We start from the raw sequence: 15,493 nt of genomic DNA, 5'->3' as shown, positions 1-15,493 counted from the left end.
GTCGCATTCGCAGCCGCCCATGCATCCTCAGACACCGACCACGCCGCACTCGCAGACACTGAAACCGCTCTCAAACACTTCTTCTATATCGCCAGGAGCTCTGGGCCGGAGGCATCATCGCTCTCCTTGGCGACTCAGGGAAATAAAAAATGACATGCAGAAACTAACCGATAGATAAATGCTACTAATTATGCCTTCCGAGAACTAACCTTGACCGTTATATATTATACTCGAAACATAAATGTGATATCCTGTAACTACCGCTACAACAAAACAGAGCTTTGAGAGCCCTGCGTACCGAAACCAAAACCCAAGACGGGAACCCTTCTCGTCCATTAAAGAAACAGTTTCAATACCCAAAAAAAAAACTCCTTTTTTTGCACCCCGCACTCCCTCCTGCTTCACCCTTTCAGCTCTCACTCTTCTTGAGCTTTCGCAGTTTCCAACTCCAACCTTCTAACTTTCATAAATTTGATCTTTTTCAACAAATCCACCAGGATATATGGTTTGATGACGACTACACTCAAATGTCAGAATAGTCCATAATCCACATCGCCCTCCGGGCACAAATAAAACCAGTATTTCCGACTCACCGTCGTCAAACCCAGAAGCCAAGGCATGATCAATTTGTCCTTGTCTAGCATTCCCCGTGAGAGCAATCACCATATTCCTTCCCAACGTCCCCGCGGCTTCGGATCCTCGTATCTCCTGTACGGCGGTGATACCATCCATCACCGGCATCTCGAGATCCATCAATACCACGTCAAATAGCCTTTTACGGTTCGGCCCACCCCGTCGGTGTTGCCGATGGGTTTCACGGATGATATTGAGAGCCTCAAGGCCGTTACTCGCGACTATTCCAAGGTAAGTGCGGGAATCACAGAAGGTGGGGATGGACGACTCACCGTTGCACGATAGACCCGCCTTGATGAGTTGTCGTTTCAGGACAGTCTGATTGATTAGGTTATCTTCCACAATCAACACGTGTTCAGTCCCGCTACCCTCTATGGGCGTGGTGACGTTTGTACTTCGAGAAGATGATCGGCTCATGGCTAACGAGGAAGAAGGAGAAGTGGCGGATATCGGTTTGAGAGGAGAGGATTCCACGAGAGCAGCGATGGCGGAAGGGGGGGCGACAGCGCGCGTTTTGATGAAGAATCGGAAAACTTGGGAAAAAGGCATTTGATTCAGCGGTATACAATGGATAACAAAGCAGACGAAAACTCACCACTACCGTGCCCGAGTTGGCTAAGCACTTCAATACGACCGCCAAGAAGCTCTGTAATCTCTATAGACGGTTTCAGCGTCATGTATCCCCCCCTGGAAAAAAAAAAGTTTCCTCCAGTCACTCACTTCGACAGATGAACAGCCCCAAACCGCTTCCGCCATACTTTGTATGAATCATCTTATTGCCCTCTTGAAATCAAGACTCGTCAACGTAAACTTCAACAAAGAGAAATGGGCTCAGCACTTACGAGCAAACCTTTGGAACAAGACAGATAACTCTTGCTCTGTCATACCAGGTCCAGAATCGGTAACGCTGACAAACAGCCATAGAGGAGTATTTTCTTTTGCAGGAAGGATGTCGGGCACGCCAGACGAAGGGACGGCGCACGAGTCATCAGCAGGAGGGACAAACGACACGTCGTATTGGATGGTGATCTTTCGGACAGCTAGTGGAATACAGGTCAGTACCATTGTAGCACAATATGGGTTGGATAAAACTCACCACTGGAAGATGTGCTGGAAAGAACGTCTCCGGCAATACGTTCCTGCACAAGACCGCATTGATAAATACCTTCAAAAAAGAATCACTGTCAGTTTAGAAATTAGTTCGATAGGAGATGGCGAGTTACTTTCCAAAGCTTCCACATCCTGCTCAAGATCAGCCAGCAGTTCTGGAGTCGGCACAAAGCCCTTTGGTCCCGCTCCTCTCAACTGGTCCTTCAGAGCTACAAGATTCTCTTTAACAAGATCTGAGCACTGTAGGATTGCTGACACCGGCGTCCTAATTTCATGACTTGTCAAGTCAATAAGGAGCTCTTGCTGATGTTTACTCTCTTCCGCTTCTTTTCTTCTTTCCTCGGCTTCGATTAATCGTCTCTCTTCATGAGACACATCCACCACGCACCCAATTAACCCAGAAAACCCTTCCTTGACATGATCTAATCGGACCAAGATGCTCCTGACAGGAATACCATTAGACCATCTCCAAGCCGCTCGGAACTCCTTCAAGTCCCCCCTCAGCCACTGATTCCATTCTTCCAAGAGCTGCGCTTTCGATTCCGGGTGCACATAAGATGCCCAATCGTTGGGATCACCCACCAAAAGACCGCTCTGCGCACGCCAAGCTGCGTTGGCATAAACAATATGGCCATATTTGTCTCCCCGGAAGATGCCGATCGGACAATAGTCAGATAGAGCTGTCAGCTCCGTTTCACGCTGGGCGTATAGCGCTTCAAGTTTAGCACGTTTCTTGCCAACTTGCATGTGGAGGTGAACGCGCGCGATGAGTTCCTTGGGTTTGAAAGGCTTGGCAAGATAGTCATCAGCGCCGTTTAGCAGAGCCTCAACCCTAGACTCATCACCAGCAATAGCCGAAATAAGGACCATAGGCACAATGCGAGTGTCAGGATGAGATCTGATCTTTTGTAACAGCTCCGTACCGGATAATTTGGACATGAGCACGTCCGACAAAATGAGGTTGGGAGGGTTTTGGGTAGCCATACTGTAAGCCTGTTCACCGTTGCAAGCTTCAACTACAGTACAGTAAGGGGTGAAAAGCTGCCGTATGTATTCACGCATGTCGGCATTGTCTTCCACAATAAGCACGACGTCGTTCCTGTCAAACAAAAAGGCATCTGCAAACTTGGGCCCGAAGGCGGTCGTGTTTCCAGAGCCATTACTAGCACTTGAGCCTCCGGTACCGCTCGACATGTCGCACGCCTCACTAAAGTCGTCCGAGTCACCGACCCAGCGCATGGCTTCGTTTGCAACGACTTGACTGTATTTACCAAACGTCTTGGGAGACTCGACGGACGGAATGATATGAGCCGATGGTGAGGGCTTGAAATCAAGAGGAACTCTCGCGGTAAAAATGGACCCATGAGGACCTCCTGACTCATTGGCGGTTTGAGACTCAACAAGCAATTCTCCTTTGTGCAACTTGAGCAACTCCTTGGCCAACGCCAGTCCCAATCCGGTTCCCTGAGTTCCCGAATGAATGGCAGTACTCGCCCTGTGGAACCACTCGGTCACCAATGCCAACTCGTTTTTCGGTATACCCACACCGGTATCGATGACGGAGACCTCTGCGTAATCCGTGTATTTCACCCGAACAGTGATACAGCCCGTTTCAGTGTATTTGAGCGCATTGCCAATAAGGTTTGATACCACGGTCTCAAACAGAACAGGATCGACGAAAACAAGCTCTTCTCTTGGCTGGACATCAAGTACGTATTCTAACCCCAGTCTTTCTACTGCAGGCTTGAAAAGAGCTGCGAGCTGTGTTATGAATTGACTCAAGTTCGTAGGAACAAACCGTCCTTCCATCCGTCCAGCTTCCACCCTCGAGAAATCCATGAGGGCGTTGACCAAGCGCACTAGCCGATCAAGATTGCGTTGCGCAACCGTTAAAGATGTGCGCTGATTGGGGCTCAGATCCGAGTCAAGCACATCGGCAAGCGGTCCAGCGACAAGAGTTAGTGGACTGCGAAGGTCGTGTGCGGCTCCTCTGAACCAGGCGACTTTTGCTTTCTCCATACGTGCGTTTTCCTCAACCATCTTCTGTTCAGCTTCACGCGCCTTGACCGTCACAAGGGCCGAAGATAGTTGTGATCGAATAGAGTGAATCCAGGAATCGTATTCATGGTCAAAACAACGTCGGACGTTGAGACCAAGGATAACGACGGCGTCAGGAATTTCGGGAGATCCCTCAGAGCATATGGGCACGACAATGGCTGAGAATGGAAGCTCATCCCAGCGGCGGATAGGATATCCTTCTATTAATTGCGAACATTCTTCGATGATGACACATTGTCGCCTTTGTAGGGCTTTGGCGATGGGCCACTGTGTAGTGTCTTCAGAGACGTGACAGACCCGATGACTGCTCGAAGAGTGAATTGAAACGATTGAGAAAGCGGGAGAAAATGATCGCTCGACATTGCTAGGGTAAGGGTTGCCATTAAAGAAGCTGATAGGAATTTGATCTGGAGCAGACGGGTGGCCTTCGGGTACGCCGACGGAAGACTGAAGAGAGACGTCCAAATGGACAAATGTGCCATCGGTGTCAACTTGTCGGACCCGGTAACAAAGTGCGAACGGTATGTCGGTAGGATTTTGACTAAAGACGTCGGCAATCGAGCTGAAAAAGTCCTCCGTTGTGCGAATAAACGACATGTGTTCCAATAGTTCTCTGGTCGTGCCCATTCGCCTCTCTAGCAGTACCGAGTCGGTGACCTCAATTGACTGGTTGAAGATACCAAGCACTGAGCCATCTTTGCCTGTTATCGGTACATATCGCCAAGTGTGATAATGTTCCAGAAGTCGACCATTGCCGTATCGACGCCAGAAAAGGGGGTCATTGTCTTTGTAGACCGGGGTCCCACTGAGACATCGTTTGACCAGGGGTTCCAAGTAGTCCCAATTGGTAGCCCAGACTTGTCGTGCAGGTTTTCCAAAAGCACTGGGATGGTCAATCAGCTCTTGATACGCCTTATTACTGATCGTAAAAGTCAGCCACCATTATTCTTGCAAGACAGATAGTATCTCACTAAACTAGCTCTAGATCAGGCCCTAGCCAGGCGCAATCTGCCGTCCTAGATTCAAAAGTGATTGCCAGAACAGGATCTAACGCATCCATCCACTGTTCTCTCGGCCCTAATGCTGTTTTTGACCAGTCGAAGTTCTCTACCAAGTCCCAGCAGTCCTGAGCATGGCTCTCAGGGGGTTTTGATCTCTTAAACGAGTTTGGCGGTGACCGTCTCCGCCTTACTGAGGGCCGTTCTTCTCTGACCGCGAAGCGATGGGTGAAGTACGTGCTTTGTTCACGGCTTGGTGGAGAGTATTCAGAATTAGGGGAGGTCAAATCGACCGAAGAGCGCAGGTTGCTACTTGTTGATGTAGCAGAACCCCGGTGTCCCGGTAATGAAGCAGGGACATCAATCGACCTTCTAGGGTTGGACGAAAAAGAAGATGACCGAGAAAAAGTCTGGGAAAATCGCGGTAGAGGAGAGAAAAGAACATCACTGGATGAGATTGATGGGGTGAAGCTTTCCGGCTTATTGATATATTGCGATGTAAGGATGCAAAACGATTGAGAGGCGGACGGTGGACTTAATGGCAATATCGTCTTTGCCAGATGAAGAGTTACGCCTTCCGGCAACTTCATGTCCAGCGTAAAACTCTCCGACTTTTCGCCAATGTCACCTTCCACCCAAGTTTGCAACTTGTTCTGTGAAATCACATCCACGCACTCTGCAATTGTTTTCCCCTGAGTCAATTCATTCCATCGCTGATTCCCCCACGCCACGGGTGCTGACGCGAACTGTTGCACTGGAGGACTCGCAAGGGGTGATATTTGGCCATCAGTTTGCCGAACGGTCACATCTGTGTCTCTGGAATGGAGCGGCGGTCTTGGGCGGAGAGAGGAATCGATCACGATCACAACCGCTGGGAAAGGATAAGCCTAGATGGTCGTCCAAAAGACAAGCCAGAACAAATTTGGAAGGTGACGGGGAACGCGTTCTCATGGTCAGCTTTCATCGTGTACTCGCAAGGGACCGAGATACACACCTCGAGAAACGCCGTTGGTATAGACGACAGGTCGATATCGGTTCCTAAAATCATGGCCAGAAAGGTTTTTCTCTTCCTTTTTTTTGAACAACACCCCTGATATGATCGAATGTGGCCGACTTCACCACCCTGGTCCAGCAGCGAGCTGATATGCGACTGGGACGTCGAGCTGTACACCAAGAGGAATGGTGAAGGTAGGCAGCGAAAACCGGGGCTTGAAGCGATTGGATGGGATGAAGAGAAGAAAGTACGAGGATTTGCTATTATATGGGCAAGAAGGGATTATTGGACCGCGTATGTAACAGGAGAGTCGCCGGATGACGAAATCGTAAATAAATATGAACACCGAAACTAAATGGTGACGGATAGCTTAAATTCTTCATTACGACATCTTATTCGTTTTTTTGTGGAACCAAAAAAATTAATCCTTGGAACCACACATGTTAAAGCAAAGAGATCTCACTCTTTTCCTTCGCTTCGTCCAGTTTTGAGCTTGGCATTTTCTCAAGCTCCGGGGCTATGCATGTGCTATGCAACGGTTCGGCTCGGCAGTTCCTATTACCCATGTGGAAAGGGATGCATACATCGATCGATACTGCCTGGTATCAAATATTCTTCTCGAACTTGATGACTTCCGCGGCGTTACTACACTATTAGAGTTCGTTGGAGACTGTTACTGCCAATGGAAATATTTACAACTATATTGTGGCCAGAGCGAGAGGGCTCACGGGTGACTAACTCTGGGCAGAAAACAAGATCTTCCATCATTTTAATCTTTTACCTTCTTCCCATGACCTACATGATCGCTACAATTTTTCCCTATCAATCAACCCCTAACTCCGAACTTGTCGCACCAAAAAAATGAAACGGGATTGCCGTCGCCAATGAAGCATACCAATAATCAACCAATGAAAAGTGCATTTCAGCATCTCTAATTTATCAGCTGTTATCTATGAATGACTTGAGATCAGGGACCTGCTGAGTCTCATCAACATCATCTTTACCCCGGCTCATCAAACCTCCGGCTCGCTTAATAAGATCTCTTCGAATATCATTACAATTCTTGTACAAAAAAATTCCAAAAGGTAGTTGGCAACATTTCACGACCAACAATAAAATCTAAACAAAATCAATCATTTGTTATAACAGCCGCATTATATGTATCTCAAAGGGAAACCCAAAGACAGTTAACCAGAACCCAGGAATGAATACCAGTGAATGACAATTTCAGTCACTATATTTCGTTCTCCACGCGAGAGTTATCCGCGTCTTTACTGTCGGGCGTTATGGGCGGAGCCAGTGCAAGGTTAGAATGGGAGTATGAACTCGTCCTGGAATGGCTCTTGCCATGAGAGGATGATGGCAGACTTGATCCAAGAATAGAATGCAGAGGCGGTTTGACCTTGTCCTCTTCTGCAAAAAGTACCCTTGCTGCCGCACCAAAGCTAGGCTTATCAGGTAAGTCGGCACTTTCCGCAGGAACGGATTTCCTTGCGGACTTCAAAGGTGAAGGAGAATGAGCCAAGAACATCATCAACTCTGCAGCATCCTGGTCTTCTTCCGGTCGTTTATCGTCATTTGATACACCAGAATTACGAAGCAAATTTGATCGCGCATGAGAATTGGGAGTGCGCGCAACAGTGGGGCGTGGCGTGGTTTGTTGGCTTAAACGGCGTGAGCTCATGGTCGGTGATAAAGGAGCAGAGTTTGCGAATGAGTCGGGGAGAGGTAGAGAGCTTGTCTCCGCAGCTGGCAGAAGTGAACTGGAAGATCGACGAGACATTGACCCCCCGTCTTCTGACCCTCCGCCAAGCATGAAGGTAAGTGCTTTGGCAGCATCGACGTCTTGACTCGTAGTCTGTTCGGTTGGCACCCTATCTCTATAATGCGTTGATTGCGACTGTGATCGCTTCTTCCTCTCTTTGTGCTCGAAGCCATATCGTAATGGTGACGATGGCCCGGCAGCCATCATACGCTTATCAAGCGTCTGACCAGACAGCGAGCTAGAGGCACGTCGATGACCGAGGCCAGCGGTACGACTACCGCCAGGGCTACTCAGTGCCACCGGATACGCGTGGCTTCCTCCATTAGGCCGAGGAGCCTCGGGATGATCGTCCGTCCTCGCTCGCTTCATAGGGCTTGTAGGAGAAGTAGGGTACATTCCGTGGGAAGGTGGGGGAAGAGGCTGCCATAGGACGTCGATAAGTTGCCATGGACGTGAGGGCGATGGTGGCTCATAAGGGATCGCCGGGCTGGCAGACACTTGATTATTGCCCTTTGGTGACCTTGTGTTAACACTCAAATGAGCTTTACGAGATCGAAAGGGAGTCGAAGGAAGCTTCTACAGGATGTCAGCATTCCGTCTGAGTCTAGCGGCTGCTTGTGTTTGATACTTACAGTCTCGATCTCTTTCACTGACAAATCCGTCCAGCCATTGGAGGCCTTGACTGAGGCCAGCTCAAGTCGTTGTTGCAGTTGATGCATTTTCTGTGATGGTCAGCAAGACTATGCTAAACTCCATTCAGTTTCCGCGCTCACCTTCTCCAACTCGACCTTTTTGAGCAGCTTATCAACATCCTTTTCCTCGCCGTCTTCTTTCATGCTGATACCCCGAGTATCAGGTAGAGATTGTGGTGATGATGCGGTCGCGCTGACGGATGCAGATACAGAGGGTGATGAAGGCGTCGTGTCGGGTGATCTTCGCAACTTCACTTCCTCTGAATCTGGCCGTTCACTTTGCCCAGGCATCGCGAATGATGGCGGAAGGGATGCGCTTTGAGCGAGAGGCGTACGTATTGATTCTTGTTGGGAAGAAGATGGTGTTGATGAAAGCATCGCGCGTATCTACGTAGGTGATATGATGAAGATGGATGCGCGACTGACCAGGGACGAGGCACCCTTGCATATGAGTGTCCAAGTACCTAGTTACGCGAGTTTATGGGGAGCGGGATAAACGCGTCGATAGAGTGTGTGGTGACACAAGTCCTTTTTGTGCGGCAAGGGCGGCGGCACGGCGGCAGGAAGGGTGTATGGCGTACCTATAATCAACTGTTGGGCAGGTAGGAGGCGGCGTGTAGTGTGCGCGTATACTGGCGATGCGCTATTAAACGCGTTTACAGTGACTGAAGTTATAGTGTGGAATAGAAAGACGTGAACGAATTGAAAGCTTACTAGAGCGCCCTGTTGTGTATTACTGCTATGAGCTGCTGCTGCTGGACTCGTCTCTTCTCGTTCTGTGGACTTCCGCCGCCCTCTTCCTTCCAGCGCCAGACGCGTCTCTCTTGGTTCTTCCTCGTCTTTCCTAATCCGTCGTTTCCCACTATTCATCATAGCGGAATCAGTTTCATTACCGCGTCCGCGTTCTGCGTCTGGCACGTTGGTCGCGGCCTCCCGAACCCCTGAATTGATGTACCCCGCAAAATTTCAGGGACAGTGGAGGTTTAACTCCGAATATCCGTTAGCCCGCTCGCTGTATTTCAAAATAATTAAGGGTATTCGGAATTATTAAGCGTCCACCCAGCTGGCGCATTGTTAATTACTCGAGTACGTATATTAATATTGTGCTGGTCGGCGATGGCCGGAGTAACCGAAAAAGTAGGAGTAATTAAGGCAGACGACGATCCTAATAAAGGGATGTAAATAGCAGTGATGTTGACGCCGTGACGATCACCATCATCTGCAGCTCCGTCCATCGCATGGCCGCACGAAACACTTCGTCACGAATGAAATCGACATATTTTCTCGCCTCAACACAAGAGAACAACCATTCCATACTTACGCGCTACTCACTACATCTTTCCCTTCTCATCAGCCGCTATTATTCTCTATGCGAGTCCAGCCAGTGACCATTCGAAGCGTTACTTCAATTTGCAATTCATGACAAGCTATCCTCATGCCTCACATCCGTTGGTGTGGCATATATGCTCGGGTGGCGTGGGAAAATCAACAACAGGAGCACGGCTCATCCACTTCTTATATCTAGATTGGTACGATCCAGCTAGTGAGTTGCATGCTGTTTGATGGTTAGTCACGGCCATGCGCGGATATGACTCCTTAATGTTAATAACATCTGCAAATCGAATAATTTGATCAGGCCTCGTCTGGCGGCCAGAATGTTTACGCTAGTAGACAGGAAGCAAACCACTAAGATTTTGTCCACCGGCTGGAGAGATATTGGGCACAGGTCCAGGTCGACAAGTAGCAGTGACTTTACGGGACAAACGTGCAGATCTGCCGACTTGCGAGTAGCTGGTAGTAACTAGTGGCTGGTATCGACCAGCATCGTTCTCCGAATGCTTTGTCCATCCGTGCATCGGATGGCTTTGTATTTAGTCTTTTCATGGACCCAAACAGAGATCCAACTGGAGGGTCCATTTTGCTTGGCTCGTGGGGCTAGCCAAATTCCAAGAGATACTTGTGAACCATTGGAGCAAGAGAAAATATATCAAGAATCCTAGACCACACAGTCTTCCGCCGTAACTTCCGATTGCCATTGTGGGCAATGAACCGAGCTCATGCTTCGGGATGCTTGATTTAAGATCCATCTCCGTTACGCGCGATAATCCGCTAAAATCTGTCCTATTATCATCATGAGCTCAATGCGATCTCACTGACGAAAGAGTCGTCAATATATCTGAGGGTGTTTGGGCCAGAAAATGGGAGAGTATGCAGCTCCGCTATTTCGAGACATCGACGGTACAAGGCATCCTTGCCCTCGTACATCTAGGCTCTCTAATTGACTCTTCTGCTTCTATTGGCCGACACGAACCAGCATTCTGTCAGTCTTCCGAGGAACTATTTTATGAGTAGGTTTGTAAATACTGCTTAAACTTCATGTTGCTAACGAACAATACTTTGCTTCCACGGGTAAACTTCATCTTCTGTAATCTCCTATATCTCTGCAATGTAAGGAACATCTTTTCTGGACTCCCTTCACTAACCTTCCCACCAAGCTCCTTCTTCCGTCTCTTGATTCTCTCATCCGTCTTCTCTTCCATCAAACCCTCACTTTATACTGTCAGAAGCTTGGTCCAAAACTGTAAGAGACGTTTCCCTAGTGGGCCATGCTGCGCTGTTCTAGAACGGCTTCGGGCACTGGAGTAGGGCACAGTTATAAGATGAACCCTGATTTCTGCCTGTTGGCCGTGGTGCACCGAGCGCTCTGCTGATATAGGGAATAGACCTTTAAATCAATAGTCTACGGGCCTTTTTTTGGGTTCGCTCCTTGGATTCGCAATATCATTTCGTCGTTGCCTTCCGTTCGTATGGGGGTTGTGAGAATAACAATGCTGTTTGCTAGGACCTGCCATGGAGGCATCGACCTGGACAAGACTGCGACACAGCCAAACAAATTTGTTCACTCACAAGGATATAGAATGTTCTATCCTCTCTCCCTAATTTAATCCAATACATCGTTTTTGATGTCGACCTCAATGTTCGCATAGGGCTTTTATACCACATTGGGTGAAATTATTTCGACGAGGGCCATTTTCGGTTCTTCGTATCCTAGGCGTTTAAATTGGTGGCGGGCAGGAACACAGTTGGAGTGGATGGAGTAGGGCATGAATGTGCGGCTGCAGAGGTCAATCCAAATGAAAGCGTTGTCGAACGATAACTGTGAGATAGATGATAGGCCCTCCGTCCAAGTGACATTGCAGTGTTTAACCATGAGTTTCATCTCGTCATCTTCTGTTCCTTCAAGCAGTCTCACTCACTGATTTTCCTATGCCTTCTCACGCCTTGCCTGCTGTGTCATAAACGGACCAAGCTTCCCCCAATCTTCCATCCCCTAATATGCCTCACAAAGCCGCTAGAATATTGTCTTGTTCGTGACTTTATCGTTCACAGCTTAGAAAAAAAGGACAGAAATACGTATGTATGCCTACAGGAGGAATAATCAGCGAAAGCCATATCTGGAATCACCTCGCAGCTTCTTGAAAGACAGACAAACATCTATTCGTCTTGCATATGTATCGCATCATCTCATCTAACGATCCGAAAACATTACATATAACTTCTATATAGTGAGATGCGATTGTAGATTTTGATAACTACATTTTTCCTGTCAACAAAAACCAACACACATCGAAACCCGTCACTCTCCCCATTATTCAGCCTTCTCCTTCAACTGAGCCTTCCCACTCTTCTCACTCTTCACCATTCTCATCGAAATGAACTTGAGAACCTCGTCAATGACAATGACAGGGAAAGAGATCACAATCACAGCGATCCATTCCTCCTTGTTAAGGGCGGTGATCCTAAACATTTCCCGGAAGAAGGGAACGTAGAGAATCATAAAGTGAAGGGCCATGCTCAGGATGATACTCGCGACGAGGTACGGGTTCGACCATAAAGGCAGGACAAAGAGAGATTCGTTCTCAGAAAGGGAATTGCAAGCGTTAAACATCTCGATGACAACGAGGATGGAGAGTGAGACAGTTGTAGCACGTTGGGCTGGGAGACCAGTGAACATGGAACAGTCAAGGTTGCTGAATACAGAAGAGCATTGGTGGAAGTGAGTCTACAGAGTGAATCAGTAAATACTCGGTTCACCTAGGCCAAGACACCTACAAGTTCGTAGAAGGAGATTTGAGGACCACCGGTGTAGAACATGAACCACCACGCATATCCGAATACAGTCGCACAGCCAACGTAGGTACCAATTACCATATACCTGAAGAACAACCAACCGCCAACCAAGGGCTCTTTGCCTGATCGAGGAGGCGTCTTCATGATCTGGTGGTCAGGAGGGTTGAATCCAAGAGCAGTGGCAGGAAGACCGTCAGTGATGAGGTTAACCCAAAGGAGCTGGACCGGAATAAGGGCCTCAGGCATGCCAAGCAATACAGTAAGGAAGATGGAAACAACTTCACCAATGTTGGAGGAAATGAGATATCGAATAAACTGTTTGGTGTTGTTGTAGATGGCACGACCTTCCTCGACCGCCTTCTCAATAGTAGCAAAATTGTCGTTGGCCAAGACCATGTCGGCGGCGAGTTTAGCGACGTCTGTGCCAGTACCCATAGCAATACCGATATCCGCCTTCTTCAACGCAGGAGCGTCATTCACACCATCACCAGTCATGGCAACGACAAGACCAAGGCCTTGAAGAAGGTCGACCAATTGAGATTTGTGAGTGGGCTCGGTTCGGGAGAAAAGACTGGCTCGTTGAACCGCAGCAATTTTCTCTTCATGACTAAGGGCGTCAAGCTCCCTTCCAGTGTAACTCTTGCCTGTGAGGTCCTCATCATGTCCAAAGACTCCGATTTCTCTACAGATAGTTTCGGCAGTGTTCTTGTTGTCTCCAGTGATGACGATAGTTCTAATACCGGCAGTCTTGCATTTGGCAATAGCGTCACGAACTTCGGGCCTAGGAGGGTCAAGCATGCCGATGAGGCCGACAAAAGTCATATCTCGCTCAAACTTGACATAATCCTCTGATCTATCGGTCTTATAGTGAGAAACATCACCATCCGACTCATCGACATAAGCAAGCGCAAGGGTTCGAAGGCCCTTGTGCCCGTATTCTAGCTGTTTCTCCTCGAGCTTCTTTCGTAGCTCAGGGGTAAAGGCCTTGACACCGTTGGGAAGAAGCACATTGGAGCATCGTTCGAGAACCGACTCAGGAGCACCCTTGACAAGAAGAGAAGTACCGTTGGATGATTGAGAGAGCACAGACATGGATTTGCGGTCCCGACTGAATTCAAAGGTAAGAAGACGCTTAACGTTGGAGTCGTAATAGTCGTTCACGGCAGTAGCGCGAGCAAGGGGGTCGAGCGTGGCAAGACCGGAGTTAAATAGGTCGTTGTCCGAGCCAAGCTTCTCGACTAGGACCTTCAAGGCGGCTTCCGTAGGCTCACCAACGTTGCTGTAAGTTTCACTTTCCTAGAATAAGAGTTAATACATACAGAAAAAAGAATGAAATGCACAAAACCTTACAGGATGATAAGCAACCTTAGCATCGTTACAGATGGCACAGATTTCAGAGAGCTTCCTGATAATCGGTGTAATTAAAGTCGATTTATCCAAGGGCTGTCCATCAGACCTGGTGACGGCACCAATGGGAGCAAATGTGGTACCACCGACTTGGTACTCGGTAAAACCAGCATCGTCACAGGTGACGAAACGAGAGACGCTCATTTGATTTGTGGTAAGGGTACCTGTAGAGAGTCAAAACCAAAAACGATGCACCACAGAAGAGGGACATACCGGTCTTATCAGAGCAAATGACATTGGTGCAACCTAACGTTTCCACACTGGGTAAATTCCTCACGATCGCACCTCGTTTGGCCATCTTCTTGGTTCCTAAGGCTAAACATGCTGTAATGACAGCAGCAAGACCCTCAGGGATAGCGGCAACGGCCAGAGCCACAGCAATCTTCAAGTAGTAGATAGCACCTTTGAGCCAACCATGGTGACTAGGGTCATTGAAATGTCGGATGTTTACAAGCCAAACGAGGATGCAAATGACAGAAATAACTTTGGCAAGCTGATCTCCAAAGTCATCAAGCTTGCGCTTCAATGGTGTCTTTTCTTCTTCCTCGTCACCCTTGGAGATGCTAGAGTGGATGGCACCGATGGCTGTTCTGCTACCAGTAAGAACAACGAGGGCCTTGGCGGCACCATTGACAACAATAGTACCTGAGAAAAGCATATTGGTCATGTCTTGCTTAACAGCCGAGTCGTCCTTGATCGCAGCGTCCGTCTTGCCAACAGACATCGATTCACCAGTGAGCATGGCCTGGTCGACTCGGAAGGAGGAAGATGAAAAAGAAAGAATTCGACAATCAGCTGGAATTCGGTCACCAACGTGGACGGAGATAATGTCGCCAGGGACGAGGGAAGAGGCAGAGACTCGAGAAAGGCGGCCGTTACGGAGAACCAGGGCTTCATCGGGAGAGTATTCTTTCAAAGCCTAATGAAATGCATTTTTAGCGAGGATCGTTATAAAAGGGAAAATTCCTTACGTCAATAGCCTTCTCAGCATTTGTTTCTTGGATAACACCAACAGCAGCGTTGGCAACTAAAATAAGAAGAATAACCAAGGGCTCGACAAACGCAGTCATCCATGAGCCTCCAGGTTCAGCAGAATCTTCAAAGATGGCCAGGATGAATGAGACCACAGCAGATCCAAGAAGGATAAGCACAAGTTGATCTTGGAACTGGGCAAGAATCAATTTGAAAAGACTGTTGGGCGCCGATTCCGGCAAGGCTAATAATCAGGCGTCAGTTACTCGCCATATCGCGGAGACTACTAATGAGCCAACCAGACTCACAATTTTCGCCATAAGCCTCTCGATTCCGTTTGACCTGTTCTTCAGTGAGACCAGTATCTGGGTTGGTACCAAAATACCCCAGAGCATCCTGGGGCGTAAATGTCCACGCGTTGCTCAGCATCGCGTCGTAAATAAACCGACAATTATTGCTATAGAAAGTCTGCTGTGGGCGGTGTCTGACGCTACTAGGTTGAAGAAGCGGAGAGTCCGAGAACTTGCTGCAGTGTGGTTATCGACCTGGTGGTGTTGACGATGTAAGAGATGCTGGTGAAGTCGTATAGAATGCGATGGAATGCTTATAAATACGGGTTGAGATTTAAATGATGCCGGTTGGCGAGAACAGCGCGACGACCTCCACCTGCCACGTCAGAAGCTATTTTTATTTACGTTGCCACCACCGACCGAGCGAAAAACAGCCACCACAC

General features: G+C 48.4%; 3 protein-coding genes across 3 annotated transcripts; all 3 read right to left on the bottom strand.

Annotated features, from left to right (window-relative positions):
* Positions 1-168: 168 nt before the first annotated feature.
* On the bottom strand, positions 169-6,123 carry CNH02350 (protein-histidine kinase, putative). Its single transcript, XM_572410.2, has 10 exons — positions 5,794-6,123; positions 4,773-5,686; positions 1,857-4,720; positions 1,730-1,798; positions 1,476-1,673; positions 1,354-1,416; positions 1,229-1,288; positions 906-1,166; positions 594-854; positions 169-517 (listed from the first exon to the last, which is right to left on the bottom strand). Exons 1-10 carry the CDS (start codon positions 5,845-5,847, stop codon positions 417-419), a joined length of 4,845 nt encoding a protein of 1,614 aa, XP_572410.1. The 5' UTR covers positions 5,848-6,123; the 3' UTR covers positions 169-416.
* Positions 6,124-6,695: 572 nt separating this feature from the next.
* On the bottom strand, positions 6,696-8,953 carry CNH02360 (hypothetical protein). The gene is made up of 3 exons (XM_572411.2): positions 8,332-8,953; positions 8,191-8,280; positions 6,696-8,134 (listed from the first exon to the last, which is right to left on the bottom strand). The coding sequence occupies exons 1-3, from the start codon at positions 8,626-8,628 to the stop codon at positions 7,028-7,030; spliced, it is 1,494 nt and encodes a 497-aa protein (XP_572411.1). The 5' UTR covers positions 8,629-8,953; the 3' UTR covers positions 6,696-7,027.
* Positions 8,954-11,761: 2,808 nt separating this feature from the next.
* On the bottom strand, positions 11,762-15,351 carry CNH02370 (calcium-transporting ATPase, putative). The gene is made up of 6 exons (XM_572412.1): positions 15,069-15,351; positions 14,760-15,004; positions 14,002-14,707; positions 13,732-13,952; positions 12,364-13,677; positions 11,762-12,313 (listed from the first exon to the last, which is right to left on the bottom strand). The coding sequence occupies exons 1-6, from the start codon at positions 15,187-15,189 to the stop codon at positions 11,900-11,902; spliced, it is 3,021 nt and encodes a 1,006-aa protein (XP_572412.1). The 5' UTR covers positions 15,190-15,351; the 3' UTR covers positions 11,762-11,899.
* Positions 15,352-15,493: the final 142 nt, after the last annotated feature.

Source organism: Cryptococcus neoformans, assembly GCF_000091045.1.
Source record: "Cryptococcus neoformans var. neoformans JEC21 chromosome 8 sequence".
NCBI lineage: Eukaryota > Fungi > Basidiomycota > Tremellomycetes > Tremellales > Cryptococcaceae > Cryptococcus > Cryptococcus deneoformans.
Note: the sequence above shows the minus strand (reverse complement) of the source record. Positions and strands in the feature narration are given on the sequence as shown.

What these genes read in the sequence shown, in the direction of transcription:
- CNH02360 (XM_572411.2), bottom strand. Translation starts at nt 8,628, where the DNA reads ATGCTTTCATCAACACCATCTTCTTCCCAACAAGAATCAATACGTACG. An exon ending in AAAAGGTCGAGTTGGAGAAG is followed by an intron (nt 8,281 to 8,331) that starts GTGAGCGCGGAA and finishes TGACCATCACAG; the next exon opens with AAAATGCATCAACTGCAACA. An exon ending in CAGTGAAAGAGATCGAGACT is followed by an intron (nt 8,135 to 8,190) that starts GTAAGTATCAAA and finishes GACATCCTGTAG; the next exon opens with AAGCTTCCTTCGACTCCCTT.
- CNH02350 (XM_572410.2), bottom strand. Translation starts at nt 5,847, where the DNA reads ATGATTTTAGGAACCGATATCGACCTGTCGTCTATACCAACGGCGTTT. An exon ending in CTTGTTCCAAAGGTTTGCTC is followed by an intron (nt 1,417 to 1,475) that starts GTAAGTGCTGAG and finishes CTTGATTTCAAG; the next exon opens with AGGGCAATAAGATGATTCAT. An exon ending in GGCTTCTGGGTTTGACGACG is followed by an intron (nt 518 to 593) that starts GTGAGTCGGAAA and finishes ATTTGAGTGTAG; the next exon opens with TCGTCATCAAACCATATATC.
- CNH02370 (XM_572412.1), bottom strand. Translation starts at nt 15,189, where the DNA reads ATGCTGAGCAACGCGTGGACATTTACGCCCCAGGATGCTCTGGGGTAT. An exon ending in ATGCTGAGAAGGCTATTGAC is followed by an intron (nt 14,708 to 14,759) that starts GTAAGGAATTTT and finishes GCATTTCATTAG; the next exon opens with GCTTTGAAAGAATACTCTCC. An exon ending in AAATCTCCTTCTACGAACTT is followed by an intron (nt 12,314 to 12,363) that starts GTAGGTGTCTTG and finishes TTCACTCTGTAG; the next exon opens with ACTCACTTCCACCAATGCTC.